This window comes from Phragmites australis, chromosome 15 (genome assembly GCF_958298935.1).
Source record: "Phragmites australis chromosome 15, lpPhrAust1.1, whole genome shotgun sequence".
NCBI lineage: Eukaryota > Viridiplantae > Streptophyta > Magnoliopsida > Poales > Poaceae > Phragmites > Phragmites australis.
Window position 1 is genome coordinate 4,494,453 of NC_084935.1, and position 25,620 is coordinate 4,520,072.

At 42.9% G+C, this 25,620-nt stretch overlaps 2 protein-coding genes and 1 pseudogene across 2 annotated transcripts; 2 read left to right on the plus strand and 1 right to left on the minus strand.

Moving 5' to 3' along the window:
- Positions 1–16: 16 nt before the first annotated feature.
- Positions 17–7,446, minus strand: LOC133892046 (histone deacetylase 5-like). Its single transcript, XM_062332785.1, has 13 exons — positions 7,146–7,446; positions 6,329–6,530; positions 6,068–6,214; positions 5,798–5,910; positions 4,265–4,476; positions 3,842–3,906; positions 3,310–3,480; positions 3,128–3,217; positions 2,060–2,422; positions 1,634–1,827; positions 1,364–1,520; positions 691–755; positions 17–544 (listed from the first exon to the last, which is right to left on the minus strand). The coding sequence occupies exons 1-13, from the start codon at positions 7,313–7,315 to the stop codon at positions 379–381; spliced, it is 2,115 nt and encodes a 704-aa protein (XP_062188769.1). The 5' UTR covers positions 7,316–7,446; the 3' UTR covers positions 17–378.
- Positions 7,447–12,904: 5,458 nt separating this feature from the next.
- Positions 12,905–17,168, plus strand: LOC133893470 (alpha/beta hydrolase domain-containing protein VTE7-like). Its single transcript, XM_062334497.1, has 11 exons — positions 12,905–13,237; positions 13,382–13,479; positions 13,643–13,740; positions 13,845–13,894; positions 14,307–14,402; positions 14,604–14,693; positions 15,021–15,113; positions 15,533–15,628; positions 16,324–16,389; positions 16,591–16,763; positions 16,853–17,168. Exons 1-11 carry the CDS (start codon positions 12,992–12,994, stop codon positions 16,860–16,862), a joined length of 1,116 nt encoding a protein of 371 aa, XP_062190481.1. The 5' UTR covers positions 12,905–12,991; the 3' UTR covers positions 16,863–17,168.
- A 323-nt stretch (positions 17,169–17,491) lies between these two features.
- On the plus strand, positions 17,492–23,092 carry LOC133893028 (NADPH HC-toxin reductase 1-like; annotated as a pseudogene).
- Positions 23,093–25,620: the final 2,528 nt, after the last annotated feature.

The following is a 25,620-nucleotide window of genomic DNA, read 5'->3' on the forward strand; positions in this document are numbered from 1 at the left end:
AGTGCAGCAGCATCAGTTCACCACCAAAACAATAGTAACAATAGGCCTCCCTTTCATCAGGAAGCTATGGGCAACACCAGCAGAAACAATTTCACGGGCATACCGTGCCAAATACGTTAGACAAAGCACCAGCGTTGCATCTGCTGCAACTTCGCCACTCGTGTTTCTCAACCCCTCAACTAAACAATGCAGGGAGAGCACCAATGATCAAGCTAAGGGCAGGCTCCAACGATCCTGCCCAGTTCAAATCGGATCCAGATTCTCCATTTGCGGATAATGAACCCTAGACAGCAACCCTAGTTCCCAATCAAGCTGGTATCTTTACACACCTAGCAATCCCTCCCTATTGTCTGTACAGAACACATGGTGAAGCGGCCTTCACAAGCCTCTTGCAGCTGCAACATTGATGTAACTGGCGGCTTCGGCTTCATCTAGCTGGTTCCCTTCCACAAGCCCCTTTATCAGAGTGGCAGCGTAGGTCTTCGAGGGAGGTGATAATGGTAGCTCACCAGATTTGTACCGCTCGATATCTGACGAGGGGCATCTGCAGAAATAAGAGGGAAATTAATTCAACATCACATTCAGGCAAGGCGTATTATGACCGCTCACCACCCTTCGAATATTCGCATTGAATCGCCATTTGCAAGTGACCATTGTCAGGAAAGACTTAATGAAGAAAGGGAGACTCACGTCATACTAAGAATTGGAAGGTCATCCTCCTTTCCAAGATAAAGTACATTCGAGTACCAGCTATCCTGCAGGAAATTCATCTCAGACATTAGCTATATTCCAGAATCCGTGACATTGTGTGTCACATAGAGGACGGAACGGAAATTAAATATAGTGTCAGAATTACGTTCACGGAGGCTGGGTTGGAAATTTGTCCATTGATGACATGAAACTGTTATTTTACCTTTTCAGTTTCTAGCATACTAAAATTAGAATTCTTTTTAATGTTGTTCAAGATGTCAAAAGAGTTTCAAACAAATAGGATCACAACATTCATCCCAGTAAGCCTTTTGGCGCCCTGGCCACACAAGCATTTCTAAGCCAAGATGAACTTGAAAACCCAAATAGGCTGGTATTGGCATTTCCTTGCTAAGCAGATCAAGGTTAATAGTTTGTAGTTTGTACAGACATCAACCTTGAGATTTTAAAGGGAATCATCAAGGTAAAAGTGGCCTATGCTGCCATGGAAAAAAGTGTTGTCATTTATCAATAAGCTGCTGGAACAACAGTCACATATGTTTTAAGAGTGATGTTCTCAACAGCACAATGTTATTTAATCTCATTTAGAAACATATAGAAAACTGTATGCGAAGGGGAAGGGTACAATTGTTGAAGTGGGACAAGCAGATCAAACCTTAATAGGTTCAAGATGAAGAGCTTTGTTTGTAGACATAAACTCCATTTCAGATGAACCGATCAAAGGAGAGTCAGGATACTCAATGTTTCCATCTTTGCTGCTCTCCAGCACTAAACGGTTCTCTTGAAACAAGACATCATTGAACTGCTCAAGCCTGTTGAACAGGGACAGATTAGATGAGATCCGGAGCACTAACAGAATGATAACATGCCACCCTGCCCGAATTCAAGGATCAAGAACATGTAAATGTAGTTACAACATACATACGTTATTTTATACATGAAGACATAAGACTTCTCATTGTAATTTATCTCAGGGTTGAGAAAAGCAACACCACCAGTGCCCCAACAGGGGGTAGAGGATCTACCGAAAAGCAACCTGTGAGGAACAGTCTTCCACATGGTTCCTCTTGGTGAGCTTGTGTCACGTGATCCACAACATGGTATACTCATACCCTCAACCTGTTCCAGTTCAAAACAAATAGCAAATTTATCTCTAAAAGCATACTGCTTACTATAAAAGAGCATCGAGGACCATATGAAAGAAAACAGTGGAAACTAATGTATTCCTAAAGTATTGGAATATATCCCCAAAAAATCATGGAGGCCACGAATGCAATGACATCTAACAAGCAGAACACAATGACTAAAGGAACTAATGGTCCGTGCAAAAACATTGAGTATTGAACTTTACCTTTCCCCCTTGAATATAGCACATAAACCTTGGCTTCCACATGTTTGAACCAAAGCTGGAATACCAAACATAAGTTCTTGATAAAACTGATCGCCAAGTGACAGATAGATCGGATATTCTTTTGGATACCACCACAGATGCATCATTATGTGCTCCAACTGAATCAGTTGGATGTTGCTGTTGCTCTGCTGTTGAGCAACTTGAGGTAGCCTTCATTGCATGGTTGTCTTCATCAAGTTTCATTTTTGAGAGTCGCTCACTTACAGCATCATCAGCAACTTGAATAATATTGACGGATGAAACAGCACCAGAGAGCTCATTAACATCTTCGCCATCGGACTCACAACCAGAGGAAGCGTAGAGCTGTTCATTCCCAAAAGGAAACACGAAAGGAAAAAATTATTCAAGTCCGACCACTGGATTAATGTTTCTCTATAATTTTTTTTCTCAACTGTCAGTGATTCTCCATGCAGTGCGGCACATAAATGATAAATCAAATGTGAGATAATTAACACAAGATAGTTTAAGATGATAAATCAAATGCTATATAACTCGCACATGTGTTTTCTAACAATGAGGCGTCTCAGGAGTTAGGACATAGCAATACGCGTGATGCATTTATCAGCATTTTTTAATGAATGTCTCAACGATATGACATGTGGGCTTGGACCCAAATTGTCAGCCTTGCACAGAGGGATTTGAGGATTTCATATTCATTTAATGGCATATAAGGAAATCTATTTTCTTAATAGCTCATCAGTTGGGCTACGAAACGATAATATGTAAATAGCCCGTCAACTGAGCTGCTTAACACAGTTGACACAGTATTAAACCCTGAACCAAAAGTTCCGATCTAACAATGGGCCGCAAGCTGAGACTATTGTTACGACATATCTCCAGAAAAAAACAGGTTGGGAGGATAGGGTCAAGTTTCCAGAAAATATAGCTCAATTTGAGCTAAATGATGCACATCTCATACACCAAAGCAAAATTCATTAATCTTAGCCTAGGCCAAACAGGGCCCAAGTCCAAGTCTCCAGGTATGAAAATCAGAAAGGGGAAATGTACATCATTCGGTGAAGGCCCAATCCTCAATGTTACATTCTTTGGCAGCTTACTACTCAAAACAGGCCAGCATGTCTTCAATTCATTGCGTACCTGGTCAATGTGGGATTCAAAAGGCAAAGCATAACTATAGACATCCACAGAAAGTAAGGAACTATATAGCAATAGTGCATGCAGATCATTACCGCTTGTATAACTCTCCATGTAGATTCGAATGGCGGCATCTCTGGAGAATTAAATGTGAATTTGTCTCCCAACAAAACTTTTGCACAAGCAAAAACTGAATATGCTATGGACCTAAGGTTATAACCTCCTTCAAGGGCCATCACTATCCTTCCTTGAGCAAATCCTAACAGCTGCAGGATTTGTCATACATATAAGCAGAGCAAGCAATGGACAAGCGCAAGTGTTGATCAGCACAGTGGAAAGTCCAAGATGTATAGAGAAAATATTAGATAAATGGAAGAGATCAAATGAAAATATTCTAACAGGTAACAGAAGAGCATTAAGAACAAAATAAGAAATTACTGAAGCAGAAGAAATCGAACTACTGCCTTTTGAAAGTTCAAGATGCATAGACAATCCATTTAACCTATTACATCTCATACGAACTCTTTTTGAAAGTTCAAGCAAGATTAATGTCTTATTTAAGGACAGGGGAGTGCACGATGTGGTGAAAATCCAATTAAAAGCCATTTTTTTTGTGCAACTGCATACCTTTGTTAGTAGCAGTGCATATCCATTTGGAGTGATGCAGCAGCCACCAAGAGGATCACCCAGTGCTAACCATGGAAGTCAAATATTAGAGTAGAATCTCAAAACCAATGAACGATAAGAACAGACATGATCTATCACATAGATACACCAAAAGTACAGACTCCAATATAATGTACCTGCAGTTCAATACCAAAATAACTTCCGACATTTTAAAAATTCTTCAGTGAAAATCTCACTTATTATGCAACAACAAATCATCAGGTAGTTAATGTACTAGTTCGAGCGGTGCTCAGCTAGCCCATAGAATATTGAGAAAATACAGCTTGTTAGCATAATGTTGCCTTAATTTACGTAAATGTTTAAAGCAGTGAGTAGGTAGGTTAATGGAATAAAAGAGTTCTAAAGAATCTTCCATCTCTATACCTGCATCAAACCCAGCAGACACCAGTATTATATCAGGATCATAAGCTTCAACAACAGGAAGCAGTACATGGTCCCATGCAGCAATATAATCTGCATCACCACACCTCCCATGCTCCCAGGGTACATTAATATTATACCCATTGCCAGCTTCTTCCCCAATAAAACAATGAGAAGCATCCCCTTGAGCAGGATAGAAGCTTCCATAATCAAACCTACAGAACAAACATAAGAACAACAGATATTTGATTTCAGCATCATTAAGTTGGCAACAGCCATGCACCAAAATTAATAGCTTCTCATCCAAGAGTCAATTGATTATGTTGATTGTGTTAGGAATAGCAACTTGTATTCAATAGTAGTCCATGGGGGTAATATATAGAGTACATGAGGGAGTACAAGATAAAGACTCTAGTAACCTATACGTAACGGATAAGGACTTTATATTCCTAACACCCCCCTCAAATGCAAGGTGTATACAATAGCGTTGCATTTGGAAGAGGTGATACTAAGTAATAAACTTAGACTAATACATCCAAAAACTTAGACTAATACACCAGTGAAAGTGCTCCATATTGCCAAAGAACAAAAAAAGGGGTCTGTATCTTTACAATTTATTAAAACTTCAACAAGCCAAAAATAAAACTTATCTTCTATAATCATGCAAATAGCAATGGCATCCTAAATCTGTAACTTTAATTGTCATACCAACGGGACTGGTTGGATAGTTCAAGGAGAGGCCTTACCCACACATCTCAGGTTACAATATGTGGATCCATCCTAATCTATCATGTAAAATTCAGCCACCTTAGGTATTAAAGGCAAATGCAACGAAATGATTGTTCAGATCTAGAATAATCATGGATTAGGGGGGGGGGGGGTTGAAAATAGACAGCCAAATTCAAGCTGAAAGGGACCCAATCCTAGTCGGGTGTACACACACCTCCCACAGACTGAGTTAGGCTCAGTTCCTATCACAATATGAATACCGTATTCTTCCAAGTTCCAAATGCAAAAATAATTGATGGGTTTCTTCGCACATTACGCTGTACTAACCGATTAGGCTAAAGAATTTAGATTTTGTTGTACTGCTCAAGAGATTATGCGAGCAGCATGTCGATCAGACAACTCTTGGAGTGATACAAAATTTTGATTTGATTGATTTTCATATTGTGAAGGGCTAGTAATGAATGATCAAGTTGAATTGGTGGAATGCAGGCATTAATCCATCTGGACTACAATATAATATCCAACAGCATTAAAATAAGGCCAGCTTGCTCTATCTTAAACAAGTTTGTTAATACCATGCAGATAATCATTGTAGGTTTCAAATTTCTCTATTAACAGCAAGTACCCAGTGTTTGCATGTAAAGGAAAGCATGATCTGGATACTATGGCTATTCCAAGATCAATCAGTCTCCAAAAAGAAGGGAAAACAACTGCTGTAACTTTATCACAATCGTACTGTAAAGGTAATGAAGCTAGTCTGAAGTCTAAACAAAACTAGCAAAGCAATGTTAAGGTGTTTTGTCAAACCTGTGAACTGAAAAGAACAATACACGAGGATCATTATAAAACATTTTCTGTGTGCCATTTCCATGGTGAACATCCCAATCGACAATCAATATCTTCTTGATACCTAAATCGGGCTGCAATAGAAAGAATAAAGTTTGAAAGTGAACACACCTTGTATTAGATTGCATGCAAACAAAATGTGGCACTTGTTCCTATGTAGGAAGTGATGGCCATTGGTAGAACCTTTTGATATAAACAAAAAAAATCAACATGGAAGTTTCAAATATGTACCCTCTCGTTTAAGAGATAATTAGCTGCAACTGCCACATTGTTGAAGAGGCAAAATCCCATTGCCTTGTCATGTTCTGCATGGTGGCCTGGAGGTCTGACTAGAGCAATAGCAGAACTTAACTCACCAGCAGCGACCTTCTCAGCTACCTATTTGCCAAATAAGCCACTTTTCAGTTATTTTCCCCCAATAAGATGGAACATGATAGCTACAGAAAAGTAGGAAATGTGCTAATGCATTGCAGGAAATAGATGTAAAATTACCTCTATGACAGAACCAGCTGCAAGTAAAGCAGACTCTGAGGAGCCCTTGTTGAAGTAAATCGAATTGAATTTCCTAGCAATCTTGTTTCTGCTGGAATCATACTTTTTCGAGCTGATTTCCCTCATCAGCTTTATATGGTTCTTGCTATGAACAGAAGCTATGTACTTGTCCTCGGCTTCCTTTGCCTTAAGGGCCACACACCTGGAAGATAATTACGTTACAGTAGCGTTGAAGAACCCAACTGTCATCGTCAGTAAGAGTAAGCACTAAGCTAAACAAAACAGCGGACCAAATAGGCAGCACATAAGTTCTAATGCCAACGTTTAAGCTTAAGTTTACTGGCATTGAAGTTGCTGCACAGAAGCAAGAGATCCATCATCAGAGATCACACAATTACCGTGAATCATAATTTACTTCCTAAGTGTATAACCGATGCATTATTTTTTACTAGGAGTTGATGCATTGTTTCAACCAATGTATAACCATCCGTCCACTGTTCCAGCAGTTTTTGTATTTTGGACATTTCAGATTTAAGACCTAAGTCTGCAGGTAAATGATGAATCCCAATTCCCAACACTTTCCAAACTAATTTGTGCGCAAACGAGGCCAACGAGATCCAAATGGACACGGCTACAGCAGCAGCACGAGCAAAGCAACTACAGTGAAGGGGCACGCAGACGCAGCGGCTCCCCTCCCAGGCCATTGGACGGAGCGGTGAACACCAAAGCCAGCACACGCCTCTCCGATCCCGGCCAAAACCACTCTGCTCTTTAAACTCGGGGAGCGGGGCGCGACAAGCAGCCACCAGCACCGTACCTGGACGCGATGCCCTCGGCGTTGAGCTTGCGCCAGATGGCGCGCAGCCGCTCGGGGTTCTCCGGGTGCTCCTCCCCGTCCGGGGTCGCGTGCGCGCACATCCGCTCGTCGTACAGCAGCCCCACCCGCGCCGCCGCCACCGGGGGAACCCGAGCCGCTGCCGCCGCCATCGTGCGCCGCAGACGACCGCCTCGCGCGATGCGGAGACGAGTCGGAAACGGAGGGTTCAGGCGTGTCCGACTCGCCGACCACTGGACTGGCTGCTTGCTCCTCTCGTTTGATTGGTCTTTGTGTTGTGTGCGCGGGGGTGGGTGTGTCAGACGTGGCTCCGACCTGGTAGTGGGGACCGGGGAGTGCCGGACTTTTTCGAGTTCGGTTGGCTCGAACCGGGCCAGTAACGATCGGAAGGGCCCATGGACCATGGCGAGTGGATTGGTAAAGCAACTCGGGTTGGGCCCACGGTTATTTGTTTAGTTCATTTTTGGCACCTTTCTATCTTTGTGTACATGTGACTCTGTATATCTATATCTATACTTATAAAATAGATGAGTTGTCAGATTCAATCGATCTCTACCGTATATCTTACATGATTAAATGACTCACCATCAAAGTTGGTTCCCGTCTCCTCTCCTCTCAATTGATTGAAAACTTTCAATCAATTTGAAAACCTGCAATTAATAGACATATCAGCATTAAAAAGTATTAATACACCATTATTTACTTCCATATATAGAGATGCATCCTCAGTTTTTTTGTTTTTTAATTATTTTTCCTCTAAAATTTGTTTGCCCCTGTCATAATATTATTGATTGAACTGTCTAGCTATTTGTTGACAAATTTTGTAAGCCAAAATCTATCAAATTTTCAGCCAATAGAAAGCTATCATATGTGAAAAGAAAAATCGGATAGATATTAAACAAAAAGTATATCATATTTCTTAAATAAGTTGACTATTAACGTAACGGGTTAAAAAGCCCAAAATCCAATAGCAATGAAATTAGAAACTCCATCATCACAAGTGTAGCAGACATGCTCAAACAATAAGCTAACAGACATGGCTAACAATCCACCCACTCCACCTTTAATTTCTCACAGCAATTGTACAACCAGTTCCACCATTATAGCCAAAATATAACAAACACATAGTCCCACCAAAAAGAAGATCCGAACATAGTAATCACAAAATTACGATTGCTTGGTGAGCAACATCAAACAATCACATTGAAGGAAAAGTAAATATACAAACAAATAGAGAACGTATATGGAGACTCATATTTAACGGTGTAATTGGTAGATCCAAACATAATAATTATAAAAGGAAGATCACCAACATCAAACAAAAAAGATTGATGCCAACTGTGAAGCATATCAGATAAAAAAAAGAAACAAAAGTATGATTTTTGCAAGCACTATGGTGGAACAAATCATAACATATCAACATGTGAATTAAAAATAGTAATTCTTAGTTGCACTTATGTTTGCAATGTTGTTATTGAACAACAAATCATTGACAATTTAAACTCGAATGTTCTTAATGTCATCTTGAGATAACTCATCTACCAACTCCGCACCGATATTCCACAGTTCAATGTAGTTGATTAAAAAACACCGTAATCAACACTATATAAACAAAATCATGAGAATAAAGAGATGATAGAAACATAGTAATAACCACAACTCAAGAAACTTACGCATTGTTTTCTTTCATATGGATAACCAATCTTGAATGTGTGAAAAATCAACATAAATAAGGTCATCCCATACATACCTGAAACGTAGCACATATATTCATAGTTTATAAAATTTATGAGACAAATAAACCGATATAGCTATAAAAGTGAGATAAAAAGATAGAGAAACATAAATAAAGAGAAAGAGAGATAAATTAGAGAATAAGAGGAGTAGAGAGATTAATATAGAAAGAGAGAGGGATAGAAATATATAGAGACAAGACAATAATATATAGAGATAGAGAGAGATACATAGATACAGAAAGAGAAATAAATAGAGAGAGGGGGTAGAAAGAAAGAGTGAATGAGAGAGAGAGAGAGTGAAAAAAAAAGAGATAGAGAATAAGAGAGAAATAGATAAATAGAGAGCGAGAAATGTAGAGGAAGAGAGAGGTAGAGAAGCAGAAATAGAGATAGAGTAATAGAGACTTGATCTATTGTATCTATTTCGTGTTCTATGTACTAGAATAAAATAATATCCGACGACTGTTAGATCGAATTCCCACTTTCTTCGATACACACAAAGAAAGAGAGAAAGATATAGAGAGAGACATATACAGAGAGAGAGAGATGTATGTAAAGAGCTACACATAAATAGAGAGTTAGAGACATATGTGGAGAGAGGTAGACAGAAAGAGAGAGATACATGTAGAAAATGAGAGAAACATACAGAGAGAGAAATAAATAGAGAGTTACACATAAACAGAGATTTAGATATAGAGATATAGATAGAGGTAGAGATAAAAATGTAACCTAACAAGAATACAAATGTACTATAAAAAATATAACCTAATAAAAATATAGACAAACACGTACTGCTATTCATAATACAGACATGTGAATTTTGTCAGTAGACAACAAAATCAAGTGTACTTGAGCATATTCAGATAATGCTTAAGCATGCTTATGTGTTCTATTCAACAATATACCTTATTATCGAACAATTAATATAAGTTACATACAAATCAAGTGTATTTGAAGCTAAACTGGATACGGTGATTCACATTTAACAAATTCAGAGAATACCCTTTATTTAGTTTTTTTAAGAGGGAATTCCTAATAAACATAACATAACTAAGGTATAAACAGAATAAAACATGTGAGAGCTAAGGTATAACAGAATAAAACATGGTAGTAGCACATACATGCCATATACAATTCAAGCTCGTCAATGTCAAAAATTATAGAATGCATACATGTGAACGTAGAGTATTTATAGATGTTTCAAATAACCGAGACCATATATTGCTTATTAGAGGGGAAAGGATAAAAATACTAGCTGGACTAGACCCTAGCTAGACACAACCTCGACAGAAAGCACATACATGCATCCATTTCGAATCTTCTTTTACAAACCTTGTGTTGAAAATAAGAAAAGTTCTAGAATGTCCATTGAAATCATTTAAGGGGAATTGCCACAAATTTTGATCAAGCAGTCAATAGAATGCATAAAATCAATCAATGGTTTTGGATGAAAAATATCTTCACATTGTAACCGTTTATCTCTATGTTTAAACATCTTAAGAATAAAAAAGATCAATGACCTAATTTAAAAGTTGAACACACACAAACTGACGTTCCTCAACTCAAAAACATGCCCCGTGGGTGAATCAATAAAAATATTTTTAGATAATATGCAGCATGAAAGATTACCTTTAAAATATCACTCCACTCTCATTAAGCTGAAAGCAAGAATTTATTCAACCTGCACTAAACGCTCCAAAATGCGCTTTCTTTCTGCTAGCTCAGGAAGAAGTACAGTGAAACAATAAAAAAGCAGCAACAAGCATGTTTATAAAGGGGATTAGAACACTCTAACCAGCAACCCCATCCCCATCCCTCCACGGCAATCAAAAACATATATATGTAGTGAAGAGCTTAAACAACATGGAAAGAACATATCAGTACTCACCGGGAAATGCACTCTCCAATGCAATTGATCTGCAAAAAACGGCTCATCGTACTACCGAAATACCTATACAAAAAATAGGAATAGTAACAAAAAAGACAAAAAAGGAGGATTTGGCACAAACCTTCATGAATAGAGAAACACTACTCACTCGAATAGGATTTGAGCTACTCAATTCCTCCACCGAGATCCTTTCTCTAACATGACCCAACCCTAAAAACACAAAAATGACATGTAGTCAAACCCTAAACCCCACGGGAACAATGGGAAAAATGAACAAATCACCCATCAAATTGAATAGATCGGGGGATAAAAGGCACAAATTTATCAAATCGAACCTTCAAATCGCCAATTTACAAAAGGGGCACAACGCACGACGAGGGGGAAGGGGATCAAGAAGTGCATCACCTGAAGAGGTGGAGATGAGGAAACACTCGAGGGGGAGAGAGAGCTGCTGAGTGAGAGAGAGATGCACTGGTTAGTGGTTACAGAGAGGAGAAGAGAGAGAGGGGCACTAGTTTGTTGTCCCCACTAATAAGTCTCCATACTTCCCAACGGGTTGTGGGTGTAATCCAAAATTTAATAACGCAAAAATTCCATTAGACTTTACTCAATCTTACGCAAATTTCAAAGCACATCAAAGAGTCACAAATTAGACAGATTTAGAAGCAAAAAATTAGACAGATTGCATGGGCAAGCAGGCGACGTGCGTGGGAGCTGGGCCGGCATCGCGGTAGCAGTGCAGGCGCGGGAGAAAGGAAAGACGGCCTGAGAAGAGAATGAGATTAGGCCCGAGGTAAAATAGAGAAAAGGAAAAGAAAAAATATTTTTGGGATAATTTCAAATGAGGGATTTGAATTTGGATTTGGGAGTAAAGCTCTGAGATTTGGAAGATGATTTGAATCAAAATGATTTGAATTCAAATTGGAGTTGACCTGAACGAAAACTAAGAGTAGATTCGAATTTGAGACATTCAAATTCTAATCTCCACACCAAGAACCACAACAACAATAAACCAAATACATATGAATAAACTCAATGGAGGGGTTTATTTAGAAATTAAGGTGGTGCATTTCGGAGTACTTAACCAACCTAATATATATATATATATATATATATATATATATATATATATATATATATATATTCATATACACTTTTACTTGATATTTATTTGGTTTAATTAATTACAATTTTTTAATTTGAAGTAAGTTTTGCAATTAACTAATATGCTAAAACTCAGGACGTTACACCCTGCAAGGGCAGCTTCATGTGGTTGCCCCACGCTCACTGTGCATGCCTGCACAACACGCCATGTTGCCACGACACGCTCGGCGTCCACAGCATGAACTCGTCGTACACCATGGTGCACATGGGTTGGCCACGTGCCAACTCGGCGCTGAGGAGTTCATTCAACGTTGAGCATGCGCGACCCGGCCAACTCATCGCGGAGGAGCCCTTCGAGCATGTGCGACCCGCCGACTTGAACCTCGCTAGATGTGAGTGCAAAGAGAGAAGGCTAGCGAGCTCGATTTGGGGGTGGAGAGACGTAGGTGAGAGCATATAGAGGACCAGTGTGCTTGATTTGAAGGTGGAGAAAAGGAGAGCAGAGAAAATGGACATCGAGGCTAGTAGAAGCCTAGAACTTGGAAGAGATAAGGTATTGTGGGGCCCATGACGATGGGGAGTGCATGTGAATCTGGTGAGAACAAGTTAGGTATCGAAACTTCCACGAATATGTTCCCGTCACCGGATAGGTAGTGAATGAAGGATGGAGCATGTGTGCCGAGTGACAAATGGACGTATGGTCAAAAACAAGTCTTTACCTTTTCCTATATGATGGAGATCACATGTGTGTTTGGTTTACATTCAAGCTTGGTAAGATTCTCTTCTCTTTTGCTAACGCTAGTTCTTTTGTTTGCCAACATTTAGCCATACCATAGATGGCCAAATGCGGTGACTAAAACTTGGCAATGCTAAACTATGGAAAGGGTTGGTGAGGATTTTTTTTGTCTGTCGATTGGGGAAATTTTGGTGACAAACGAAACCGCCACCGGATCTCCCACATGCCCGCCACGTGATACCGTCGTGGCACAAGTTGCCACGCGGCCTCTACCGTCCTCGCGCCCTACAGCATCCGCTCAAGTGCTCAACGCAGAGGCACACGCTCCAACGAGCCGAGCGGGCGAGCGGCTAACCCAAACCACATGCCGCTGCTCCTCGCCTCCCCGGCGCCGCTGCCGCCGCGGTCGCCCGTGTGGGCGTCCAGGTCCCGCGTTAGAGTTGCGGCTTCTGCCGACGCCGGCGCCACCACCGCCGCCGCCGCCTCTGCCGGAGAGAGCGGCGGTGGCGGCGGCTCCAGCTTCCCGTCATTCCTTCCCCGGGCGGTGGAGCGCATCCGCGACGGCGCCGCCATCCGCCTGGCCAAACGAATCGAGCGGGTGCCCGTACAGGCGAGCAAATTTATCTCATATTTGCCCAAATTTTGCTGCTTCCTAAAAAAATTGTCACGTTAATGAAGTTTGTACTAGCTGCCGGTCTGAATGTGCCCGGTGAACAATGGTGATATTTATCTGAAGAAATAATCCTTTCTTCAGACTGGCTTCTCAAAGAGCCCGATACTGAGCAGCTGCGTAAGGCCGCTCGAGCAGCAACAGGGGAGTGATCCGGTCGTGCTACTCCACGGCTTCGACAGGTGTGCTGCAAGCCTGCAATGCAACCACAAATTCCATGGTTCAACGTGCAATATCTGATTGTAGTGTTGGTCACTGTCTCTAGAGTCTAGAGTGCTGCTAGAGTCATGTTGCAATTCTGTTATGCAATTAGCATTGTGGACCTTTTAAAAGCATTAGCTACAGTTCTTGTTTAGAGTGGAGATACACCTACCCGTTGCTTGAGGAGGCTGGACTGGAGGCTTGGGCAGTGGACATCCTTGGATGGGGTTTCTCTGATTTAGGTACGCCCCATCCTGCATGTCATTGATTTGGTTCTGTTACTGTACTTGGTACAGTTTTAAGTTTGTAGGTCCCTTCTAATATTTCTGGATTGGCTGGCTCATAGCAACACGGCCACCATGTGACGTCGCGTCGAAGCGCGAGCATCTTTACCAGGTATATGTTAACATCACTGCTGCTGTACATGGATAATTTTCATGTGATGAGTTCACTTCCTGGTCGGTGGACTTATTTGTAATTCTAATATGGCAAATCGGTACCTCAATTTGAACAACTTATATTAGCTTGACAGTTTACTTGTTACATGAATCCTTTTTTTTCCTGATAAGTAACTGAATAACCGGCCATGTCAGGCATGGCATAAAAAACAGAACTTTCTCCTGAATACAGTGGCACTTTGTTATTTTGCTTTTGTTTGAGAAAGTATTCACTTTTGTATTGTCTTGAGATGTTTAAGACCACTTCATGTGACTTACGTAAATACAAGAAATTTTTGGAGTCAGACTGACTCTGCTATCTAATGGTTACAGTGATATGATCCTTACATCTTAACAACCGTTTTGTGTAGTTCTGGAAATCCTACATCAAAAGGCCTATGGTGTTAGTTGGACCCAGCCTTGGTGCTGCTGTTGCCGTTGATTTTTCGGTCAACTATCCGGAAGCGGTATATGCATGTTAATACTTACTGATTTATTGTGCTCTCTACATTATTTACCACATAGTAGTGGCAAAAACTTCACCGAGATGTCTGTAAAGCTTTCTTTGATTTGGAATTTGTCTATTTCTCAGTGACTAATCTTCTTACAAGAACTCTAAAAGTTGTGGGTTTTATGTTTCAATAAGCTAATTAACTTGGTTATCACAGGTGTCAAAATTGATTTTCATTGGTGCAAGCGTATATTCTGAGGGCCCAAAAGATATGACTAGATTGCCTAAATTTGTTTCATACGCCGGGGTAAGTCATTTGCTGACTTCCAAACTATGCATTACTCAATATAGCTTGCTTCAGCTTTGTAGCATTCTCTTTTTGTTCATGTACCTTGCCATTATATGTTTTATTTGTCATCATGGCAATATTTAGTAAGTGTAAGTAATGTTCTTTTTAGTTAATGATGGTTTTTAATGTTCTTTTTAGTTAATGATGATTTTGCTAGTCTCAAGAATCTTTCATGTTGAATTATTGTCGCTAACTGGACTCAAAGAAATCCAGCAGTATGTACACTTGTATTGGCTGGAGCCGCTGGACCGCTGGAGTACACTGAATTTTGTTTTGTTCCCACAGGTTTTTATACTGAAGAGCCTTCCACTACGATTATTTGCTACACGCTTGGCATTTAACAGTATTCCAGATGAATTATTCTTTGATTGGGTGCAAGTAAGACTCCATTGATCCCCTTGAAAGGAACAAATACATCAATTATGTTCTAGTTGTTGCTCTAGTAGTTTTCTCAACATTTTGGAGTTATACCCGTACCTTCCTATAAAGGTCCCTCCATCTCTGCAAGAAATTGGCAATATTACTGAATGTGTGCGAGTACTTGTACAGTAGTCTTGCTGCTGACTGCTGTTGATGCGGCAAACATGATTATCCAAACTTTTCAATCCATGCCTTAACATTTCATTCCGTATTGAAACCAAATATTTTTGTATCAAAAGTACAGAAACACTGTCATGACTAATTCAATAGGCTTTGCAAATAGGTTATCCAAGTTATTGCAGTTGCCTGTTTCTCTGTAGTCTGTACCTTTGGTATCTGAAGTAACGTATTTTGACTTCTCCACTGTAACATTTCAGATTGGCCGTCTACATTGCTTACTTCCCTGGTGGGAAGATGCCACTGTTGATTTTATGATTAAAGGGGGCTATAATGTCCTAAACCAAATAGAACAGGTTCTTTTCTTTAAACATCTTAACTATGAAATATTCACAATTCAAAGATGTTAAGTTTTGGATCTTCCTTGTCCATTCATTCATTGTCCTAGCATCCATGATGTTGTGGCAGCTATCAGTCACCAGTCTCTACTGTTATTTTTTTAGATGCTGCTACAAAATGCTCTATTGGACAGCTAAATACTAGCAGCATTTTCCCCTGTATGTTAACACGAAGCTAACAGCCTAACAGTAACACCGAGGCCAACACCATAGCAGTGCGAAGGATAATTCCCATAGTTTTAATCATGCTAGTTATGCTTTTTCAGTGTTTCCTTCAACTCCATGGTTGTTCCCTTTTCTCCCTGATACATTTTGGGGTTTTCCCCTGTTTTTTTAGTGTAGGGACTTTAATTGCTTCCTGCAATATTTACCAAACCCACTGGGTGACAAAGTGCATTACCTTGAATATTTTAACTTTATAATACACCAATAGGTTGTTGCACTATTGTTTAACATATTATATCATAATATTTTTGCCGTAATTATGGACCATATCCAAGGGATGCTGTATAACGGACAGCAGACCATTACTGTCATTGGAATAACGGTAAGGTGGATGCTCTGATTTTTCTGAATGAAATCCGGACATGCAAAGAATGGAATGGGTTGTGTAAAACTGAAGATTACTAATGATATTTCGATTTTCTGTACAGGTTAAGCAAAAATGCCTGATCATATGGGGAGAGGAGGATGGAATAATAAGCAGTAAACTAGCATATGTAAGTCTAAATGTTACATATGATACACTTTTCAAGATACATGCATCCAGGATACTAATGCACACTCGCACACCATTTTAACGTGCTGTTGCAATTCCAAGAAACTGCATGGAAAGCTAATACTGTGTCGAACTGTCAATTTCAAGAAGCACCGTGTCAAACTGTCAATTATGTTCATGCTCTTGTTGTGTCACTCTGCAGAGATTGCATCAAGAACTCCCAGATGCTATTTTAAGGCAGGTACAGCGGTGTGGCCATATTCCTCATGTTGAAAAGCCAAGGGAAGCGGCGAAACATGTTCTTGAGTTCCTTGAGAGAGATAAAGCAGGAAAGTCGAACCGGGATAGGCCTTCTTCCGTACCATCAGTACCTGCGTACGTTTCCCTTGCCATCTTGCTGGATGCATCGCTCTGCGTATTTGTGTTTGCATTGACGTATTGCTCATTGCCCAAAAATGACACAGGAGCCGCTGAGCAGATCCTCCAGGCAAGCGTTTACGAAGCACTGGTGTAATGTAAAGTAAATACGCTCATGGAGTCATGGATATGCTTGCGATTCTCCGTATACTCTGCCTTGTGCGCGCCGGGGATGGGAACAACCGAGTGGATGATCTGGTGCCGAGGCTTTTCCGTGTGAGATCGGAGACGCGATCGAGCGACGCACACAGACGCTACTGTCTGCTGCACTTTTTTTATCCTGTTGGTCAGCTAGCAGTGCCAGATGTGTTAGTGTTGACACATTCACGCGGTAATAATATCGTGCAAGCTATTATTCCGTTCCGTTCCGTTCTGTTCTGTTCTGCCCCCTGTTCATGAATCGCTATGCATTCTTCGCCTCGGAGGGGACACGGTTCGCCTTCAATCTGGTAAATCTGAAAATATTTTGTGTGCGGGGCTACACACCTTTCCCTGCCTACGTCGCGTCCTACAGTATCCTGCGGTGGTCTTCATCGTCCTTGGACCTGTGCATCGATCGCGGCGTGCTAGCTGCATCGGCCACTCGGACCGAGACACGTTTACAAGCAGAGCAAACGAGTGCAAGCTGCAAGTAGCAGCGTATACCACGACACAGTGCACAGGAAAGCGGAGATAGATCGTGCGAGATGAGCAGGGTGTGCGTCACCGGAGCCGCTGGATTCATCGGCTCCTGGCTCGTCAAGAAGCTCCTCGACAGAGGCTGCATCATCCATGCAACCTCGCGAAATCTCGGTACGTTCGAGGCTGCAGAATCTGGCAGTGATTTTCATTACACTTGGTTGCGTACGTTGTTCGTCTGCAATTGGCTGTTCATGGAGTTGTTGGACACTTGACGTCGTCGTCGGCAGGGGACGAGAAGAAGACCGGGCTGCTGCGGGCGCTCCCCGGCGTGGCAGAGCGGCTGCTGCTGTTCCAGGCGGACATCCACGACGCCGCCACCTTCGAGCCAGCCATCGCGGGATGCGACTTCGTCTTCCTCGTCGCCGCGCCGATGGTGCGGCACTGTTCCGGCGGCAGCTCCAAGGTACCCATCCAAGATGATCGATGTAATCAGAGTATTTGGCAACACGCACTGTGCATGGATCATGGATCGATGCCAGTATGCCAGACCGGGCGGCATCCAGGCATTGGAGCTATCTCACTCTAGTATAATTGGCATTCTCTCCGACCAGTGGACCACCACGCGTCCACGCGCACCGAACATGTGGCGAACGGCGGTGACGGCGAGAGCGTGGATCTGGAAACGTCGGTGGGCAAAACGATGGCGGTGGCGCGTTGCTGGCCTGGCAATACTCGGTTGATATCTAAAAATCATCCACTCTTTGACAGTCCATAATCATAAATACTGTAGCATTTTGTCAGACATGCATGCATGCACCATATCCATCGGTACCTGCATGCACTGACTGAGCCTTTACGACTGCTTTATATCACAGCGTTTAGCTTAATATATGGTCATATTAAGGGCGTCTACGTGATCTAATATCTCCGCATATTATCGTTGTAGACTTTGTGCTTTGATCTTGCTAACTTCTGAGTTCTCGCAAGGACGCTGCCGAAGCCGTCGTGGACGCGACGCGCACCGTCCTGCAGCAGTGCGAGCGGTCCAAGACGGTGAGGCGCGTCATCCACACCGGCTCCGGGGTGGCGGCGTCGCCGCTCAAGGAGGACGGCGACGGGTTTAAGGACCTCGTGGATGAGTCCTGCTGGACCCCGTTCGACCTGTCCTATGGCTACAGCAACGAGGGCTTGGACGTGAGTGTACCATGCCTTTCACTAGGCCTGGCAACAGGTCGGATCGGGTCGGGGCCCTATGAGTTTTAGACCCGGCGGGGTGGGGGCGGGTGCGAAATTGTACCCGTGGGGGTCGCGGGTCGGGTCCCCGAAATGGGTCCGGGCCGGGTTCGGAGATACATTATCACCCGTGGGGCTTCCACGGGGGCCCGCACCCCGCAGCCGCCAGCCAGCCAGCATTCCAGCAACGAGCCCACGACTCGTAACCCTAGCTGCATTCCGCAATTCCCCATCCGCCAATCCGCCAAGGGGCCAATCCGGCCTTCCGCTACATCCGCCGCTGACCGCCCGACCGCCAATCCGCCGCCGCCCGTCGTAGCCCGCAGGCGCCCGTGCCTCCATGCCGTCCTACACCTGCCCCTGCCCGTAGCCCATCCCGCCGAGCCGTCCGCGCTAGCTGCCAGGGTCCCACCGGAGCGTTCTGCTCATGCGCTAGGCGCCAGCCGCCAGGGTCCCGCCGGAGCTTGACCTGCAGTGGTGGTGGCGTGCTGCCTGCCTCGGGCTGCTTCGGGTCCAGTAGCTGGGAGACGGCAGCCGCCCGCAGCGTCCTCTCCCTCCCGCATCCCGCCTCTTCCTCCGTTCCTCGCCTCCTCTGCCCTCACCGCCCGACCGCGTCCTCAGCTTGCCCACCTGCCTCTGCAAGTCGCCCGACTGAGGTTCGATCTTCTCTCTTCCCCTTTCTTTTTCCTCTCCCTACACTTTGTATTTGGGTGCATTTTGTGCAGAGAAACCGACGGTCCGATCTGAGAAAGATTTTATTTTGTATATGGTTACATGTTGTGTAGCACTGTAGCATGAAGCAATGTAGATTACTAGATGTTAATTTTGTGCAGAGATTGATTTCCCTCTATCTATTGTGGACCATGTTGGCTTTAGAAAGTTTTGTGGTGCATTGCAACCTGCATTCAAAGTGGTGTCTAGAAACACAATTAGGAAGGACATACTTGATATGTATGAAGTGCAAAAGCATTATATGGTCAAGTACTTTCATCAATGTCAATCTCGTGTTGCCATCACCACGGATATGTGGACAACAAATCATCAAAGAAAAGGCTACATGGTAGTGACAGCACATCACCTTGATGAGGAGTGGAGGTTGAAAAGTTTCATTGTGAGGTAATATTGATTTTGTTCTTTCTTTTCTATATTGGTTCAATTTTATGTTACAGTCCCTCAATCACTACTAAAGTTTCCTATGTTGTAATGTGTAGGTTCATTTATGTTCCAGCCCCTCATACTGCCGAAGTGATAACTGATGTTCTTCATAAAGTTCTTCTGGATTGGCACATTGAGAGGAAACTGTCCACTATAACCCTTGATAATTGCAGCACCAACGATAATCTCATAGAGAGAATGACAAATAAGTTGCCACTTTCCACTTGTATGTTGCAGGATAAATTGTTACATATGCGTTGTGCTGCACACATATTAAATCTGATTGTGAAAGATGGAATGTCTGTCTTGGAGAAGGGGATTGAAAGGGTTCGAGATAGTGTTGGATTTTGGGCAGCCACACCTAAAAGGCATGAGAGGTTTCAAAAAATGCTTCCCAAATGAACATTACATATGAAAAAAGAATTTCTCTTGATTGTAAAACTAGATGGAATTCAACTTATCTAATGCTTAGCACTGCAATAGGGTACCAAGAGGTCTTTGAACGTCTTGCTCAACATGATAAATTGTTTACTCCTTGTTGTCCAACTAAGGATGATTGGAAATTTGCTAAAGAACTTTGTGATAGATTAAAGATGTTCTATGATGTTACTGAGTTATTGTCAGGCACCAGATATGTAACAGCAAATCTTTTCTTTCCCAAAATATGCAATATTTATTTGGCTATTAGGAAATGGCAAGCTAGCAGCAACTCTAAGGTAGAAGAAATGGCAAAGTTGATGAAAGAGAAATTTAATAAATATTGGTCAGATGTTCATGGTTTGATGGCTGTTGCTGCTGTCCTAGATCCTAGGTACAAACTGCAATTGTTAAATGCTCTTTTTCTCAAAATTAATGGGACATAAAGTGCAGCTAAGGAACCCGTTGAAAAGGTTATAGACTTGTTGTACAGCTTGGTATTGCAATACCAAGATACCATGGAGGGTATTGCAACAACAGATGGTTCCGATACTAGAGCTAGTATTGTTGCTCAGACCAAAGATGATGATGACTGGATTGACACATTCGATGAATACATAGCAAAGCAACCAGCTGTGACGTCTTCTTATATGCGCACAGAGCTGGATTTGTACTTGGAGGAGCCACTGCTACCTAGAACACAAGATTTGGATATCATACACTGGTGGCAATATGCAGGGCTCAAATATCCTACTTTGCGAAAGATTGCTCGAGATGTTATGGCAATTCCCGTGACAACAGTAGCATCCAATCAATATTTAGTACCGGTGGGAGGATAATTAGTCCATCTCGAAGTAGTCTTGCTCCACAAATGGTAGAAGCACTTATGTGTATACAAGCTTGGTCTCGAGCTGATATGTTAGGTAAAAATACTTATGCATTTCTATATTTCAATACTTATGTGTAACTAACATGTGTATGTACTAACTTGTGAACACTGTGTTATTAGGGTATCAATCCACTTTTTCAAGCGCATTGAGGACTTGTCTTGAGGATGAAGAGGAAGAAATGTTAATATCATTCTATCGTTTTTTTAAATTGTTATCATTATCTATCACTTAACATATGAGTGTGCTAATGATGCTCTCTATATTTAGGAGGAACCTGATTCAGCTATTATTGATTGAACGAAGAATTAGAGGAAGAATTGAAGCTCTACAATTTGTTGTGGCTCCATACTTATCTTCAACTATTATTGTTAACTGTTATTTGGTCATTAGGCAAGACGTGTTGTAATAACTAGTAATGTACTACTCATTTTGTTGTTAGCTTGTGTAGCTTGTTGCTTTGGCTACTTGCTTACTGTCAAGTGTCAAGTGTGAAAGTGTTATTTATGAATTGTCTTTCATGTGTAAAACTTTGAATCAGGATTCAGGTTTCAGGACATGTGAGGATAAAACTATGAGATGGTTTTTTATTATGTAAGGATGCTGATAAAACCATGTTTTGTACTTCTGTATGTTTGTTGTTTAGTTGTTTCTAGGTTCTGTACTTTTGTACATATGTGAATGCATGGTTCATGGTTGATTTCATTATTTGGTGCATCTGCTACTTTATATACATCATTTTTATGGTTGGGTAACCAGTTCATGCTTCTGTACTTTAAAATGTACATGTTCTGTGACTACTGCATGTTCAGGTCCCCGCGGGTGCCCACGGGTCCCCGTCGGGTTTCGGGTCCCCACGGGGTTCGGGGTCGGGTTCAATTTTGCACCTGCAATGTGATTCGGATTCGAGTCGAGTTTTTAAATTCGGGTTTCAGGTTGGATTCGTTCTGGTTGAACCCGACCTTGACCCGACCCGTTGCCAAGCCTACCTTTCACCTTCGATTCATTTGCTTCAAGTTGATGGTGAAGCTGAAACATGATCGATGCTACGAAATTTGCATGCCGTGCTAATAATCAACTCATCTTGCAGGGTTACGTATCCACCAGGACCCTGTCCGAGAAGGAGCTCCTCAAGTACAACGACGCCGAAAGCAGGGCGTTCGAGGTGGTGACCCTGCTGTGCGGCCTCGTCGGAGGGCACTCCTTGCTGCCGCACGTGCTCCCCGACAGCGTGCAGGGCATATGCTGTCGCCCCTCACCGGCTCCGAGCCCTGGCACAAGTCCTTCAAGTTCATTCAGGCCCTCGTCGGCGCCGTGCCGCTGGTGCACGTCGACGACGCCTGCGAGGCGCACGTCTTCGGCATGGAGCAGCCGGCGCCCCTCGCGGGGCGGTTCATCTGCGCCGCCGGGCACCCGAACATGCAGGACGTCGTGGATCGTTACGCGCGCAAGCACCCGGAGCTGGAGCTACCGATCAAAGAGTACGGAAAATCAGTTCTGTTTCTTTATTCTTTCGCGCCTTCTAGATCTCAGGCGACTGAAAATCCCTAGCTTCACGGTCGATGGCGTCCATGAGAAATTAGCGGCGGGAGGGTTCGAGATCGGGGTTCAGGAGGACTTAGAGGGAGTTCGTTGGGAGCCAGACGGCCCAACAGAGGAACACCGGATGTGAAAGGTTAGGGCGAGGGCGACGCCAAGGCCCGGTTAGTGCAGAGGCTGCCGCCGCCAGTGGATCTGGAAGCATTGCTGGAGACGGGAGGAGAAGGCGGGGCTGGGGAGCTTGCCGCTGCTCTGTTGGATTAGAGAGGAAAGAACAACAAAGGAAGGAACTAAGGAAATTGTTGGATAAAGAAGCAATAGTAACCGCCCAATTGACATATAGGGCTGAAGATGGGAAAAGCAAGACTGCAACGGGATATACACACCTACTATCTTAGAATGTTTTGAGATTCCATCTGATATAAAAAATAAATAAATATCGGGAAAATAACTTTGTACTGGACTATAATTCAGTAGAGGAATATACCAAGATAACGTTATCAATATATATACAAGATAATGTTATCATTAATATACATACATCAGTTACCTCTAAATTCTAAATCATAGGTATTTTATAAAATTCTATTATCATATATTATCTAAAATATTTCTAGCCCACGCAGACGTACAGTCGCACAGATCGATGACTAGTGTTGCAAAACTAGTAGCCTGCGACGCATTAGTCCATCAATTTCGATTATTCAAGTTACGGGTTTAGACTTCGGACCATACAAGAGCAGCACGAGCATGGACACGCGTGGTTAATAGACAGAACGCACGCACGTTCTTATTCGAGTGACCGGCTCCAGGATGGAGCACAATAGTCCGCAGATAAGTCCTTCGGGCATTAGCAAATTACAATGAACTTCAAAATTCAGTGCAACGTATGGCTAGCAAGGGTATATACAAATTTTTTTTAACAATTATGGGGTAGCAAGGGTACTATAAGCAAAGTCTTTAAAAACTTTGAGGGCACCTGTGCATCCCAGCACCCTGGCTGCATCAGAAGTAAATTTTATAAAACATTGTTAAGAAAGTCTCTCGTGAGATACTATTTATGTCAACTATCTCGTGATTTAATGACTAGATTGAAGAGAAAAGAGATAGAGTGAACACGTGCCATCACAGAGGAGATGATCTACCGGGTCCTATAAAATTTGCTTCCAATTGCATCTGGCGCCACTTGTAACACGTTTATAACCGAGCAAACAAGTGCAAGATAATAGAGCCGTACCACACCGATAAGGAGTGGATAAAGAAGGGAGATATATCGGAGCGCAATGAGCAGGCCAGGTGCGCCATCAGAGGCGCCGGGTACATCGGCTCCTGGCTCGTGAAGAAGCTCCTCGCAAAAGGCTGCATCGTCCATGCAACCTTGTGAAACCTAGGTACGTGCCTTGAGGACAGTGAATGCAATAAGTGGCAGATTGGTACCTGATTTGTGGTATAGTAAACTCAGCATCAAGGAGTTAACGGTAAAAATTCAAAATTAGACAACATATATGAACGTATTTATCGAAATAGATAATATGTAGTCATATTTATTAATTTAGCATATGTATTCAGCGCACCGTGTATCGAAAATGAATTTTTAGCACACCGTGTGCTAAAAATGGACTGTATTAGCCGAATACGGGCAACAGTGCCGTATTTGGCACATCGTGTGCCGAAAAACACTTTTTCGATACACGATCATATTGGTACTCAAAAAGTATTTTTCTGCACACGGTGTGTCGAATCTGCACACCGTGTGCCAAATACTGCACACAGTTTGTCGAATATGGGTAACAATGCCATATTCTGCATATCGTGTGCCGAAAATAGCTTTTTCGGTACACGGTGAATTTTCGGTACACTTTGCACCGAATACGGATGCTAAATTAATAAATACGATTATATGTTGTCTATTTTGGTAAATACGTTCATATATGTTGTCTAATTTTGAATTTTTGCCAAAGTTAACCATCTCACCTCGGACAGTACATGCATTAAGTGGCAGACGTCCTTCGGTCAGATGACTAGTACGTGGACCACGGTGCACAGAAAAATTGTGGCTGCGGCGGTGACAGCAAGACCGTGGAACGTCAAACATCGGTGTCCACAACACAAAGCGATGGCGTCGGCGCGTTGTTGGCTTGGTTTTATATCTTTCCTATTTTTGCTAGGGGAATATCTTTTGTAGCTATCTCCCCGTTTGTTTTGTTGCTAAAAATCATCCAATAACCTCTCTGACTGTCCATAACCTAGGGGTGGCAACATGTCTATCCTCATTACCCGCATCCAACTCGAAACCCGAAACCTCAAATCCAATCCGGCCCTAAAATGATTAGCGGATGTAACATAAACCTACCCCGACCTCGTCTGGGACCTGAGACCTGAGACCCGAGATCTAGGTCTAGATCTACCCTGAGCCCCCGACGGTGGTGACGACTCATCTTATGGTGGGTGGCGATGGCACAACGACGGCGGGCGGCGACGGCGCAACGTAGCGACGGCGTAGCATGACGCAACGACATGGCGTGACGGCATGGCGCGACGCAGTGACGATGCAACACATGTTTCCAGTGACGGTGCAGAGGGAGGGTGGGCCCAAAGCGGCCGAACGCAACTCAGGGCGGCGGGGATGAGGCCGACTCGGGGCAGCAGAGCGGGCGAGTGTAGTTGGGGAGGCGGGGAGAAGGCCGGCTCGAGGCAGTGGAGCAGACGAGCGCGGCTCGGGGCGGCAGCCAGTGGGGAAGAGGCTGACTTGAGAAGGTGGTCTGTGGATATGGATCTAGATCCGACGATTCCAGCCGTGGCGTACTGGCGTGTGGGAGTCATAGACTGGAGACGGAGTCATGGAGACAGGCGAACGGTGGTCAGCAGACAGATTAACGGCGAGCGTCTCAGGTTTTCGAGGCCCATGGTGGCCTCACAGGTGGAAAACCAAACTTGGACCCGAACCCAGTTTAGGTCAGGAC